Source organism: Sparus aurata, chromosome 19 (genome assembly GCF_900880675.1).
Source record: "Sparus aurata chromosome 19, fSpaAur1.1, whole genome shotgun sequence".
In the NCBI taxonomy this organism is placed as follows: Eukaryota; Metazoa; Chordata; class Actinopteri; order Spariformes; family Sparidae; genus Sparus; species Sparus aurata.
This window is the reverse complement of record NC_044205.1, coordinates 23,772,647-23,786,998: the sequence shown is the minus strand read 5'-3', so window position 1 is coordinate 23,786,998 and position 14,352 is coordinate 23,772,647. Positions and strand designations below refer to the sequence as shown.

At 43.0% G+C, this 14,352-nt stretch overlaps 2 protein-coding genes across 4 annotated transcripts in view; both read right to left on the bottom strand.

The window, feature by feature from the left end:
- Nucleotides 1-14,352, bottom strand: part of arhgap21a (Rho GTPase activating protein 21a) — a 92,284-nt gene that overhangs the window by 72,368 nt on the left and 5,564 nt on the right. The window contains exon 1 of one of the 2 annotated variants that reach the window (XM_030398951.1): nt 4,329-5,313. The exons of the other annotated variant lie outside the window; for it this stretch is intronic. Within the exon in view, the coding sequence (XP_030254811.1) occupies nt 4,329-4,412 (84 nt within the window). The 5' untranslated portion in view covers nt 4,413-5,313. Of the gene's footprint in view, nt 1-4,328; nt 5,314-14,352 lie in introns of those variants that run through there. 2 annotated transcript variants of the gene reach the window in all.
- LOC115570397 (uncharacterized abhydrolase domain-containing protein DDB_G0269086-like) lies at nt 7,474-11,269 on the bottom strand. Of its 2 annotated transcripts, none has more exons than XM_030398954.1 (2): nt 11,156-11,269; nt 7,474-11,125 (listed from the first exon to the last, which is right to left on the bottom strand). In XM_030398954.1, the coding sequence occupies exons 1-2, from the start codon at nt 11,252-11,254 to the stop codon at nt 9,251-9,253; spliced, it is 1,974 nt and encodes a 657-aa protein (XP_030254814.1). In that variant the 5' UTR covers nt 11,255-11,269; the 3' UTR covers nt 7,474-9,250. The 2 variants fall into 2 exon arrangements, with proteins under 2 accessions (XP_030254814.1, XP_030254815.1); XM_030398955.1 differs by having other exon boundaries at nt 7,474-11,095.

The window sequence follows — 14,352 nt, the reverse complement described above, 5'->3', positions numbered from 1 at the left end:
AAAGGGACAGACAGACAAGAGGGAGAGACCAGACAAAAGTGGGGCTGATGCACATCAGAGGGCCAAATCACCGTCCCAAAGAGGGGTTCGCTACAAGAGTACAAAGAGCCCAGAGGTGGCTTTCTTGTCTGGTGTATTTCTAGTATATGTTGGTGTACTATATTCTGGTTTTGCTTAGGGGTGCAACAAACGAACAAACAAATTGAGTAATTTTCAGCTTATTTATCTGTTTTATTCAACTTATATTCAGTCTAAACAAAGCCAGAGAGTTTTTCAAGCGTCCAAAACCAAAAGATGTTCAACTGACTATCATAAAAAACTATGAAAAGCAGCAATTGTGGCGTATGAGAAGCTGGGCCTTACTGAGAGCCATTGCAGTTAACATGCAACATCTTGCATTACATATAACTGAAACACTCTATTCATTAAACTGTAGATTGACAGAAAACTAAAATCATTGTCAGCAGAATACCTCTGGGTTTTGGGCTGTTGGGTATGTCCGGACTGCGTGTCAATTTCTAAATGAAACAATCAGTGTTGCAACTAACGATTATTGACATATCTTATTTCTATATTAATTAATCCATCTATGGCTTAGACCACAAAAATAGAGAAAAAATGCTTATCAAAACTCATAGAATTCAATTTGACATCTACAATTGTCTTTTTTGGTTTAATTAAAGTCCAACATAAAAAACTATTTGGTTAACGATGATATAAAGTGAAAAAGCAGCAAATCTTTTTTATCTGAGCAGCCAGAACCGTAGCTCCTAAATGACTGAAATGATTAATTTACAGTCAAAATCACTGTTGTGATTATTTCTCTTACGGTCACGAAGAGCATTAATCGATTAATCATAGATCAGTCAAAAAAATTATCTCTACACAGTGCCTTTCTATTATATCTCTCAATTCTTGTTAATTATTGCTCATCTTTCAGTCGTCTCTTGGTTCTAAGAAGCACTAGAGAGCACATGTGAAGCTCCTCCTGACATGTTTGGGTGTGGTCCATCACTACAGAGATGTCAGTTGAAGTGGTTTCCACTGAAGGGTCCATCCCCCCACACTAAAAGCTCAGAGCCAGAGTCGCTAAACAAAGAGAGGACATACACACCGTCCCCAAATCCAGTCAGCCACCTCAACCCGACAACCCTTCAGAGACAGAGAGCAGGTGGGCCAATTAGAGTCCCCGGGGTCCCCCTACCCAGATGCTGGCAAAGTCTTGTATAATTGGTTTCCTTATCTATGAATTATTAATCCTGGTCGCTCTTTGAGGTTTTTGACAGAGTAGGGTCGTGACAGTACGCCCTCTGACACATAGAGTCTCTCTTGTTTAACCCCCCAGTGCCGTGTTAAAACTACGCACCAGAACAGAGTAGGGACACTCAGACATATAATAACAACATCGCAGTGTAATCCATTGATGGCATGTGGGTTATGAATTGGTCAAAAATCTGCGTGAGATTTTATTTTATCTGTTAGCACAGAATAATAAAACGTATTATCACCACCACTTCCACAAGGCCAAGTTGATGTCTGGAAATGTCTTGTTTTCTACATTTTGAGGTTCAGCTGGCCACTCTTTTATTTACAACATCGTCTTGAGCTCTCCTCTTCTGAAATTATATAATGGTTTCCCAAAAGGAAAATTGGCAGCATCTACCACTTATCTTGATGAACTAACTCCTAGTGATCGGCAAACGGCATTAAGTGGTGGGTGGTATGGCCTTGATAAACAGTGTATATAGTTTGAAATCTCTTCATAAATGCTGGGACTGGGCAACAAAATTAGGTATCAAAAAAATTTCAAAAATTATATTTTTGTTCAATTATCATCAATAATGAATGGATTAGATGACTAAGTGGGTAAAGGCAAGCATTACAACACGTAGAACAGTCTGGAAAATGACATCACTTTACTGTAACGCAGCCTTTAAAACCAGGCACCAAGACCACGAACACCTATCTCATACCATGATACAATGATATCCAACATTTGAGACAGTATATAGTCTCCTACTACTATAAGGATATATTGTATATATTGTCCAGCTCTAACGGTATTGGATGAAAATACATTCATTAGTAATTTGCCAATTTACATGAAATTTGGTTCAGAATTCAAGAAACGTTTGGGTGGAATTTGTCTATTAGGGCGGATTACTTTCATTGTAGATTATTATGGCAATCATTTTCACAATGAATCATTTAGTCTGTCAAATGTCAAAAAATCCCAAAGTAACATCTTAAAATGTCTTCTTTAGTCAATCCAACAGTCCAAAGTCTCTTCATTTACTCTTATAAATAACAAAGAAAAGCAGCAAATTCTTACATTTATGTAGCTGGAACAAACAAATGTTTGACATTTTGCTTGAACAATGAATTGGTTATTTCAATGGCAGGCAATAAACTTTCTTTGACTTATTAATAAGTTTACTACTCATCCACTGGTTATTGAGACTGAAATGAATGATATTGTTCATGAGAATGCTAAAGATCAAACGATAAGCCAAATAGTTTTGGCAGACTATTAGAGCTGCGGCCTTGCTGTTATTGGTGGCAGTGTTGTTGATTCCCTGGCTCCTCTCTCTCTGTCTCACACCAGGTGTTGGCCTGTAAATATTTCATGAGGCCTCTGTGCCGGGCTACTGGTGCACAAAGGCCGTTTTCAGCGCCTCGGACAGCAGAGGCTCTCTGGAAACAGAGGCCTATCAGTTCGGCTTGGGATGCAAACAATTTTCAGCACAGCTAAAATTAAATTAGGGGAAGGGGGCATACCAGAGAGCAGCTCTGCCGCAATGCTTGACACGGCAAGACTTCTTTACTCCTCACATCAGGCATTCCATGGCGAAATGAAAAAGGGGAGAGGGGAAAAAAATGCACGAAACAATGAGCTGCCTGTGCGAGTTTCCAGTGAAAAAGCCGAAAACCATGTCAGAGATATGAAGTGTTGGTCAGGATGCCAAGTTGACTTCTGTGCATATAGAGACAAATGGATACATTCAAGATAGCACCACAAAGACTGAGAGAACGTCCACATTCACATGCTCAGATATACAGGCAAAGATGTCATTTTCTGAACACAGAAAGGCTTCGACCTTTGCACCCTTGCACTAAACATACCATCCCATTAAAACCCACCACTGGATTTTACCAACCAGCCTTTGATCTAAGACCGCACCCAAACTTGGTAGTGCCAAATCAGATGACTAATTTTAGTTTTCTGATGCAGTTATACTTGTTTCAAAAGAGTGCCACATGTCAAAATGAAGCCGTTCATGACAACAAAGATTCAAGGAAGCTGGTTTTAGTCCAAGGATCGCTTGTTAAGATGTAACTTGATAAGCCTGATTTTCTTAAATCAAGTTTACTCTCTGGCCACCTGAGGCTGCATGTGGCACTCAGTCTGCAAGAGCAGGGACACCCAGAGGTCAGCATGCCTTGCACTCCACAATCTCCAGTTCCACACTGCACTACTGAATGAATGCTGGCTATTAATATATGACATGTCAGGGATGCCTTCCCTGGAGAACTCCAGGGAGCAATAGGGGACAGAGGGGATGCTCATAAAGAGGGTGAGGAAGGGTCAACAAAACTGACAGGTAGAAGAAAGGGTAGAAAATTTGCTACTAAAATACTATTACTTTTATGGCTAGCACTGTGAGGGCTACATATGTTAGCCTGATTTTTTCGAGAGATCGTCCTGTAGCCAGAAAGTTTCAAGCTTCGGACACAGTAGCTGCCAGTTTGCAATATGATAAGAAACTACAATGTTCTCTTTAGGTTTGTGGAAAGCTTAGATACTTTTATTTGACAGGGGGTTATTTCATGACAAATGTTCCTCCATTCAATACAAAAATGTGCAATTTCACATCGTTTTAGACCATCGTTATCACCATATCTGTGTAAAAATGGTAAAGAAAAAAGAAAAAAAAAAAGCAGATCATTAATTATTAACACCCATGAAGCTTAATGATTAAACTTGCTGAAGATATCCACTAGAGACTAACCACACCCCTAATTTTGATGCGCTCCACATTGATTTCACATTAATTTAGCTAGGGTGGTGCCCAAAATGGCTTGGGTGCCGCACCTAAGCTTTACATCAGTCAGCAATATCCTGAATAATTGGGCATTGTAATGGCCTAGTGGTTAAATATATGAAGTTATCACAACATCCACAGTACAATTTCAGCGAGGGACCTTTGTTGGAAACTCAACTGTCAATATAAACAAATGACTAAAGATGCCAAAAAAGAAAATTCCAAAAAAAGAAAAGAGGCTAATTCCCTGCTTGCCAAATCAGTGCTTTAAACGAGAACACTGACCTGATTGCTCCAGGCGCAGTAAAGATCGCAGATCAGACTCCAGTTGTTGTTAATCATACAATCAAGAACTTTAAGATGAGCCATTTTACGCTGCGCTGACGAGATCCAAGCTGCCCAGACACCTGCCCCTCAGCTGTGTGTACCAAACCCTGCTGTGCCCGGCGGCGCCCTGCTGACAGCGACGCTCCTCGATGCCACCTTGACGGAGAGGAGGGTGCAAGGAGGCGAGAGGGGAATCATCAGCAGAAGGCGACGGGTGCATCTCCGTGCCCATCTGCGAGCTCAGCGGGCGTCCTATCCGCTGTGGCCATCGCCCCAGCCGCGCTTCATTAGCAATATGTTAATCATGCATGCCTCGCAAAAACTCAGGGGGATTATCTTCGATGTTGCACTAAGAAAACAGCCTCCTTCTTGAGAGTGTGATCCAGCAGAAAAGAGTCTCAACGATAGTCCGGAGCAAAAAAGTCCACCTGGTTATCGAACATGCAGAAGAGGCATCATCATGGTTACCCAGCAGACCGATCGGTGAAGGAGATGACTAAAAAAACGATGCAGTCTCGCTTGTCATCTACCTCTTTTTGAGTCTCTCTGTGTCTCTTCCTGTGATGTCTCTTCCCAGCTGGCTGTGCCTGTCTGTACTCGTCTCTGCCGCGGTACCAGGCTGAGGCAGTCTGAGAATCAGAGCAGCAGAGGCACACTCTAAATCATCACGCATCAGGCCGCAATGCAGGATGCACAACCGCTGAAGAACAGTTTTCTCACCTCTTCTTCTCCTCTCTCTGACTCTTCTGGACACAGCCGAGGAAAGGCAAAGGTCTCTTGTTAAAGAGAAAATGCACCTGAGGCTTTTAACAGCTCAAGAGGTTCCAAGTTGTCTGTGTGATCCTGTGAAGCCTGCAGAGGAGAGGGCTGCACTTTGCCGGCAATGCGGGACTCTATCCCGTCTGAGTTATTTATTTCATTACTCTGCAAAAAATCCTTCACCCTACTTTGCAGGGGGAAGACTCCCCGACACTAGGCAAAAAGAGTGCCGCAGCCCCCACCACTGCACAGCCAAGACTCAAGTCGGCTCTTTTACTGTAAGTAAATCAACATCAAGTTAAAGACTTCCTGTCACCGTGGGATGTCAAAGAAAGTAAGCTTCTGAGAGACGAAAATATGCCGGAAATACACGAAGAACGAATTAGGAAACTACTGGATGCCAGTAAATAGTTGTCTGGGATTGTTTATGTTCCTTCCACCCTTTGATGCTGTGTGACGTCCAGATGGTTGCGATTGTGACATTAGCTGGAAGGCAGCTTCATCAGCGAGATGCTCTGAGCTCACTTCAAATGAGAAACGCCACGTCCACTTAGGAGCAGGGAGGAGCCTGAGGTGGGGATTCAAATATTCATACATTTTTAATAACCTGTCAATTCTCCGTGTCACTCAAGCTTTTTTGCAATTACAGGAATCCCTATGATGTCAGCTAACCACAAAAGCTCAATGTTACATTTGCAACAATTGATCGACTAATGATTAGTTGTCAATCATTAAATCAAAGGTTGTAGAGGCGATTCTGAAGAAGGATGGATGATTCCTAGTCTCATTTCCAAGTCGATAAATACCGACAACTTGGGATAGAGTTTCAGGCCGAAAACCAACCCTGAGCATCTGTGACAACCTGGGAATGCGACTCAACAATCAACTTGTACCAATCAACTGTTTTGTTCATTGATTATTCAGTGAAACTCTCTGATTACAGCTCCTTAAATGTGAAATTTTGTCTTGTTTGTTTACTTTTCTATGACAGCAAACTCAATATCTGTGACAAACAAAACATTTGGGTACGTCATCTTGAGCTTCAGGAAACACTGATCTATATTTTTCACCATTTTCTAACATTTTACAGACCAAAAAACGAATCGAAGAACAGAGAAAATAATCAACAGATTAATCAACATTGAAAACAATTAGTTGCAGCCTGAATCTGTTGATTAATTTCTTTTTGTATGATCTCGTGTATGGTCTGTAAAATGTTAGAAAATGGCGAAAAACGTCCGTCATAAGCTCCCACAGAAGATTAAAACTGACTGGACACTTTGTTATATTGTCTTCTTTGTTGTCTTAACTTTGGAAAACAGTAACATTTTATTGACCAAACAGCTACTCAATTAATCGAGAACAGATTGACAGATTAATCGTCAATGAGAATGATTGTTAATCGGAAAAGGCTATCTACAACCAACACACCACTCGCCTTGCTGGCAACCAAATCTTGTGCAAAAACTGTGACAACATCAATCAGAGAAAGAGATATCACTAAAATAAGGGTAAAGACAACTTGAGTGATACTACAGACACCACACTTTGTGTTAGGTCGGGAGGCTACACACACAGTCTGGTCAAAAAGGTCATCCAAGTCCCACAGGCCACACACTCAGTGACCAGACATGGCAACCCAGGGCCCCACAACGCACTATCAACAGACCAGTTGGGGAGGTGATCACTCACTGCTCTCCTCTGCTTGCCCCCCATAACTCTTAAACCGCCCAGCGTTCCCCATCATCAACACAACACCTCTGTGCTTTCTTTAACTTGTGAGGCCTCCGGTGGGGATGATTCACTGGAAAAAGCGCTTATTCGCATACTGAAGTTAAGAAATAAGCATCTCAGGGGTGTTGTCAGCAGGACAAACCAATACACTGCTGTGTTTTTGCTTCATTGCAGACGGGAAAAACATGCAAGACATGAGTGAGAGATATTCTCAGAGGTCAGTCCAAGCCGCCCAGCTGTCTCCACATTTCTCACAGCTAAATGCAACACATCAAAGTCCCCGTTTTGCCATCTTAGTTCGAAAACAAAACACATAAAAATGTAAATTAATGGCCTTAATTTCTTTTCTTTGGCAAGTGACCATGGTATAAGCCACTTTTCAATAGTCAGTATCATGAGTCATGGAGGAAGTACTCAAATCCTGTATTTGTGTGCAAATACTTAGAACTACGTTTATCATAAGTCCTGCATTCAAAACTTTATCTACCTTAAGAATTAGGCTGCTGAAGTATCCAAAGTAAAAGCACAGGTTCTGCAGTCAAAAGACCTCTGCATAGCTCAAGCATTAAAACATACTTAAAATTCTCAAGAACAACTGACAAACATGACATTATTATTATCATTATCCATTTATTTAAGTAAGTTTTCAAGGCTGTTTATTTAATTGTATTTAATTTTTCATGCAATTATTTTTGTTATGCCCAAACGTGATTATGGAAGGCCTTCCAGAACCAGATCAGGAACCAGTACCCAGCCCGAGCTCTCTAAGAAGACGAGGAACAACTCCCCATGAACCTCAAAAAGGCCTTTAAAGTACATGGGAAGAAACCTCGGGAAAGGCAATTCAGAGAGAGATCCCCTCTCCACGGACAGCTGGGTGTCTATGTGCATTTGTTCTGGGATGTTTGTTTTACACACCTGAGAAAATATCTTTTCTTTTTTTATTTCAATTCAAGAATTTCTTTTTAAATTAAAATTGGCTAACCAGAGCACCTGGAGGAAACCAGTTGTTGCTCAGGGAGAACAAATGCATGTTATTGACCTGAGTTCCTGCGCTGTTTATTTAATTGTATTTAATTTTTCATGCTATTCTTTTTGTTATGCCCAATTCTTTTTGTTATGGAAGGCCTTCCGGACCCAGATCAGAAACCAGTACCCAGCCAAAGCTCTCTAAGAAGACGAGGAACAACTCCCCATGAACCTCAAAAAAGCCTTTAAAGGACATGGGAAGAAACCTCGGGAAAGGCAATTCAGAGAGAGATCCCCTCTCCACGGACAGCTGGGTGACTATGTGCATTTGTTCTGGGATGTTTGTGATGTTTGTTTTACACACCTGAGCAAATATCTTTTCTTTTTTTATTTTAATTCAAGAATTTCTTCTTAAATTAAAATTGGCTAACCAGAGCACCTGGAGGAAACCAGTTGTTGCTCAGGGAGAACAAATGCATGTTATTGACCTGAGTTCCTGAGCTGTTTATTTACTTGTATTACATTTTTCATGCAATTCTTTTTGTTATGCCCAAACGTGATTATGGAAGGCCTTCCAGAACCAGATCAGGAACCAGTACCCAGCCCGGGCTCTCTGAGAAGACGAGGAACAACTCCCCATGAACCTCAAAAAGGCCTTTAAAGTACATGGGAAGAAACCTCGGGAAAGGCAATTCAGAGAGAGATCCCCTCTCCACGGACATCTGGGTGTCCAAGTGCATTTGTTCTGGGATGTTTGTTGTACACACCTGAGCAAATATCTTTTCTTTTTCTATTTCAATTCAAGAATTTCTTCTTAAATTAAAATTGGCTAACCAGAGCACCTGGAGGAAACCAGTTGTTGCTCAGGGAGAACAAATGCATGTTACTGACCTGGGTTCCTGAGCTGTTTATTTAATTGTATTTAATTTTTCATGCAATTATTTTTGTTATGCCCAAACGTGATTATGGAAGGCCTTGCAGCCCAGACCAGGAACCGGTACCCAGCCAAAGCTCTCTAAGAAGACGAGGAACAACTCCCCATGAACCTCAAAAAAGCCTTTAAAGGACATGGGAAGAAACCTCGGGAAAGGCAATTCAGAGAGAGATCCCCTCTCCACGGACAGCTGGGTGACTATGTGCATTTGTTCTGGGATGTTTGTGATGTTGTTTTACACACCTGAGCAAATATCTTTTCTTTTTTTATTTTACTTCAAGAATTTCTTCTTAAATTAAAATTGGCTAACCAGAGCACCTGGAGGAAACCAGTTGTTGCTCAGGGAGAACAAATGCATGTTATTGACCTGAGTTCCTGAGCTGTTTATTTAATTGTATTACATTTTTCATGCTATTCTTTTTGTTATGCCCAATTCTTTTTGTTATGGAGGGCCTTGCAGACCAGTTCAGTTCCCGAGAGTGGATCAGGCCAAACAGAATAGCCTCCTGAACCATTTCCTCTTTTTCTTCTTCTTGCTCAGGAGATCTTCCAGCTGGGACTTCATGGAGCTTTCTTTCTCCTCCCACTCCTGCTCCTTATCCTTCAGCGTCTTCTGGAGATCCTCTGTGGCCTGAATGAGGGATGTCTTTTCCTCCTGCCATTCCACCTGATGACTCTCCAGCTTCTGTTCAGCATTCCTCAGAGCAGCCGCGAGGGTTTTGTTCACGTATTTCTGCTCATCCAGCTGAGCCTGACAGAGAGCTGTAGACTTCTCCATCTTCTCCAGGAGGAAAATGTTCTCCTGCTGCCAGCAGAGGCGCTCAGTTTCCAGAAGATCCTCTGCCTTTCTCAGGGCAGATGCGATCTTCCTGGTTTCCTCTCTGTGCTCCTCAAGCTGGGCTTGATGGAAAGCCTGAGATCTTTCCACAGCCTTCTTTGCTTCCTCTTGCATATAATGCACAGTCTGCTTGAAGTCTTCTGTGGCCTGAATGAGGGATGACTTTTCCTCCTGCCATTCCACCTGATGACTCTCCAGCTTCTGTTCAGCATTCCTGAGAGCAGCCGCGAGGGTTTTGTTCTCGCATTTCTGCTCATCCAACTGAGCCTGAGAGAGAGCTGTTAAGTTCTCCTTCTCCTCCAGCATGGAGAGTTTCTCCTGCAGCCAAGAGAGTCGCTCAGTCTCCAGAAGATCCTCTGCCTTTCTCAGGGCAGATGCGATCTTCCTGGTTTCCTCTCTGTGCTCCTCAAGCTGGGCTTGATGGGAAGCCTGAGATCTTTCCACAGCCTCCTTTGCTTCCTGTAGCATATAATGCACAGTCTGCTTGAAGCTTTCTGTGGGCTGACTGAGGGATGTCTTTTCCTCCTGCCATTCCACCTGATGACTCTCCAGCTTCTGTTCAGCGTTCCTCAGAGCAGCCGCGAGGGTTTTGTTCTTGCATTTCTGCTCATCCAGCTGAGCCTGACAGAGGGCTGTAGACTTCTCCATCTCCTCCAGCAGAGAGATTTTCTCTTGCTGCCAGCAGAGGTGCTCATTCTCCAGAGAATCCTCTGCCTTTTGAAGGGCAGATGTGATCTTCTTGGTTTCCTTTCTGTGCCCCTTAATCAGGGAGCTTTTCTCCTTCTGCCAGCAGAGGCGCTCAGTCTCCAAGAGGTCCTCTGCCTTTTTCAGGGCAGATGCGAGCTTCTTGGTTTCCTCTCTGTGCTCCTCAAGCTGGGCTCGATGGGAAGCCTCCCCAGGGTCCTTTGCTTCCTGTTGCATATCCTGCACATACTTCTTGAAGCCTCCTGCGGCCTTAAAGAGGGATGTCTTTTCCCACTGCCAATCAACCTGCTGACTCTCAAACTTCGGCTCAACATTGCTCTGAGCAGCCACAAGGGTTTCATTCTCATGCCTCTGCTCGTTCAGCTGATCCTCATTGAGAGCTGTAGATTTATCCATCTCCTCCAGCAGGAACATTCCCTCCTGATCCTCAAAGAGAGGTACGGCTTCCTCCTGGTCCTCAAACAGAGGTTCGGATTCCTCACGATCCTCAAACAGAGGTTCGGATTCCTCACGATCCTCAAACAGAGGTTCGGATTCCTCACGATACTCAAACAGAGGTTCGGATTCCTCACGATCCTCAAACAGAGGTTCGGATTCCTCACGATCCTCAAAGAGAGGTTCGGATTCCTCACGATCCTCAAACAGAGGTTCGGATTCCTCACGATCCTCAAACAGAGGTTCGGATTCCTCCCAATCCTCAAAGAGAGGTCCGGATTTCACCTGATCCTCAATGAGAGGTTCCGCTTCCTCCTGATCCTCAATGAGAGGTTCCGCTTCCTCCTGATCCTCAATGAGAGGTTCCGCTTCCTCCTGATCCTCAGTGAGAGGTTCCGCTTCCTCCTGATCCTCAAAGAGAGGTTCGGATTCCTCCATCTCGTCCTGTGACCAGGTCTCTCTGGTATTATCCTCGTAGTCTACTACCTTCGTGCTCTTCTGTCCTCTCATGTCGACGGTCTGATTAGAAATGGCATATGTGTATATGACAGGTCCCCTATAGCCTTTCAACATTCTAGACTTTATGACATCACCGGGGCTTTGATAAGTCTTCTTTCATGTCCTGCTTTGACAATCTTCATTCTGTTGCTATAGCAACAATAACAATTTTTGTTGTGGTTTAAAATAACTTGATGGCCTTTTGTCTATATGTTATTTCAAATTGTAAATATTTACATTGTTTAATTATTGCCTGATTTTCATCTGAATAAATAAACTATAGAAACAAACTATCTTTGTGTTTCCATGTCTGAATAAACAAACTGACTTTAAATTGCACTTATCAATAACTTTGATGAGACAGAGAAATTCAATGACACTCATTTACTCATCCCTAACCCTAACCCTTAAGAAGTCAAAAGGGATTAATACAAGCAAATCTTCAACAGCGGATGTACTGTTCACAAAATATCTAGGCCAGGTCACTCTTACAAATCGCCTAAATGTGGGGCAATGTTCCCAAACAATAAACTACTTTTAAATGAGATGAAAAAGCTTAGTGAAACGTTATTTAATCTATAAAACACTCATGATGCGGTGTGTAAATGAGAACGTGCTAACTTGTTCTAGGTTTGTGCAGCTATTCAGAAAATTAAAGAGAAAAATCCTTGGAATAATATCTATACAATAAACCGCTGTGACATCATGCAGCAACATGTGTACGAGCTGCGGCTGCAACACAGGCCGAGTCAAAAAACACGTGCCCTACCCCCACGCTGTAGCTAACATAATCCAATCAATCCTGAGTTATGGATCTCCTGGCGCTCTCTGGACACACACACACACACACACACACACAAAATACAGTCAGTGCCACACACCCTTCTACAGATTCAAAACAACAGGAAGCACATGCATGTTTTAAAGATGCAGAGGTTACATCACTGCGCTGACGTCAGGCAGGGAAATGTAACTCTATGACCGTCACGAGGGGAACCGGGGTTTATTAAGATGGTTGACAGAGGAGTTATTAAATCAAGTGAAGAAGGAGAGTTATTGAGACAACAGCTTCATTCACTGCAGTCCAGTTTATAAAGACTACAGATTCACTTTTCACACTCAGATCTGTTCGACACTTGATTGTCTTATTTGCTCTGAAAATGATCAAAGTTTACATTTATTAGACACAAAAAATCTGTGTGAATTTATGCGTAAAAATCATCGAAAATTCACCTCTTTTTGACTGACAAGCTGGCCGTTTGACACAAACCCGGTGGTTCTTCTCCCACCAACTGCTTGTCTGTAATCAAGCAGTTGGGGTCAATTTGTGGAGAATTTGGTTTTCTGTCACAGACGACTCTCTGTGAGTTCAGTCATGAACTTTGAGAAGCTTGTACAGGCAATCAGAGAAGACTGGAGCTCTCAAAACAGAGCGGCTTTGCCATTCGGTGGCTTCTCTGCCATCCATTCATGAAATCACTCCTTCATCAGGTCGCCCTTGTTCATTTCCACTGCTGACTCTGACAGGAAATAATGTGGTTTCCTGCCAAGACCTCAAAGCCCACACTAACACCGCGAGTTAAGATATGTTCTGATAACACCCTGTTACATAAGCGGCGATCAAAACAAAATACTGCTAATACACACGTGGTTAAAAGCCATTTTACATGAGGTTCCTTCAAAAGTCAAAGGAAAAAACTTTTATGCAGGATATGGATGAAAGAAATCCGTGTGTACTTGCACTGTCAGCTGAATGGCTGCAATTTATGTATTTATCACCTCTCAACCACACACAGTGCTCTAACTTGTGAAGGACCATGAATTGCCTGAAGTAATTAGCTATGCAGATAAACTGAGTGCGTCATGCTCTTCACACACTCACCCCCTGACTAGTGCATGTCATGTCTTGGAGCCAAAGACAGAGTCAGATAGGGGGTCGTGCTTGTCGGAGATGCCTCGGGCATGTGTAATGGATATCTTCTCAGCCTCGCTGATCATTAGACTGGTTCCGTTCTGCCTCTTCGCCTGCGTCTGCAACCCCCACACCCCTAAACTCCCACCTCTCATCATCATCATCATCTCACTGCCCTCCCTTTATTTTTTCATAGGGACAAGGGCATCCAGGCAGAAGAGGCTGTGACATTGAGCCAACTGGCAAAAGAGAGAATGACAAAAAGATGAGAGGAAGGAGAAAAAAAGGGTGGCATTTTTTCCAGTAGTTTAACTCGCCTGCCTCCACACCCCTGCCCTCCTACCATCCATCAATCATCCTCCATGCCTGTGGTCAATGAAATAATGGTGTCTAGTGTGACTGTGGCCACAGACTGAAGGATGACATGCAGAGGAGCCATGCTGAGCGTGAGCGTCACCTCTCCACAAGAGGAAAGAGATAAAGGGCACGCACATATTCACACACAGTTTGTGTGACCTTGACTCCGACGCTGCACGCGTACAGACTTCCCTTTTCGTCTTTTACAGGAAAAAATAGCCACGATAGCTGGGAGGTTCGATTCCGATAATAGATGCCAAAACACACACTCAGGTTTCAGTTTGACGATCCGGTGTTTCCAAACCAGGGGAAACCCTTCAGAGAGCATACTCCCGGTTATTCCCAGGACACTTTCTCTCTGCGAGTGTACGTGCTAAGACAGAAGCCGGGTCATGTCCAGGTCAGCGTCTTGTTTGCTGAATGGCAAAGAACCCTGATGTGCTGCACGACACACATTTGCTTTTCAAATGTATGCAAATCGAAATGGTTTGGTCGCCGCTCTGATTGATGAACTGCCATGGCTCTAACCACTGATAAATGTGGAGGTCATTTCCTCTTGAAGACGCTGTTTTCCCTCTCATTGACTAAAATAAACCATCAGAATTTTAAAAAGTGAGATCATGGTGAGCTTAATTAGAGCCTGGATGTGAGGCTGGAAATGCGAGCTGCCTTTTGACACCGAGTGTTACCAGCTGCATGTACGTGGAAAAACTAAAAAGAGACTGAGTTTTCCTATTTTCCAAACACAGAACAAGCTCTCACACACAGTCACATTCCCTGACCCCTAAATTGATACCGCGCACACATTCACTGCTTGTAACGGCATTCAGGGGAAGAAAAA

Excerpts from the sequence above, each read along its gene's own strand:
- LOC115570397 (XM_030398954.1), bottom strand. The coding sequence starts at position 11,254 with ATGAGAGGACAGAAGAGCACGAAGGTAGTAGACTACGAGGATAATACC. Across the intron at positions 11,126-11,155 it reads AATCCGAACCTCTCTTTGAG|GATCAGGAGGAAGCGGAACC; the intron begins GATCAGGAGGAA and ends CCTCTCACTGAG.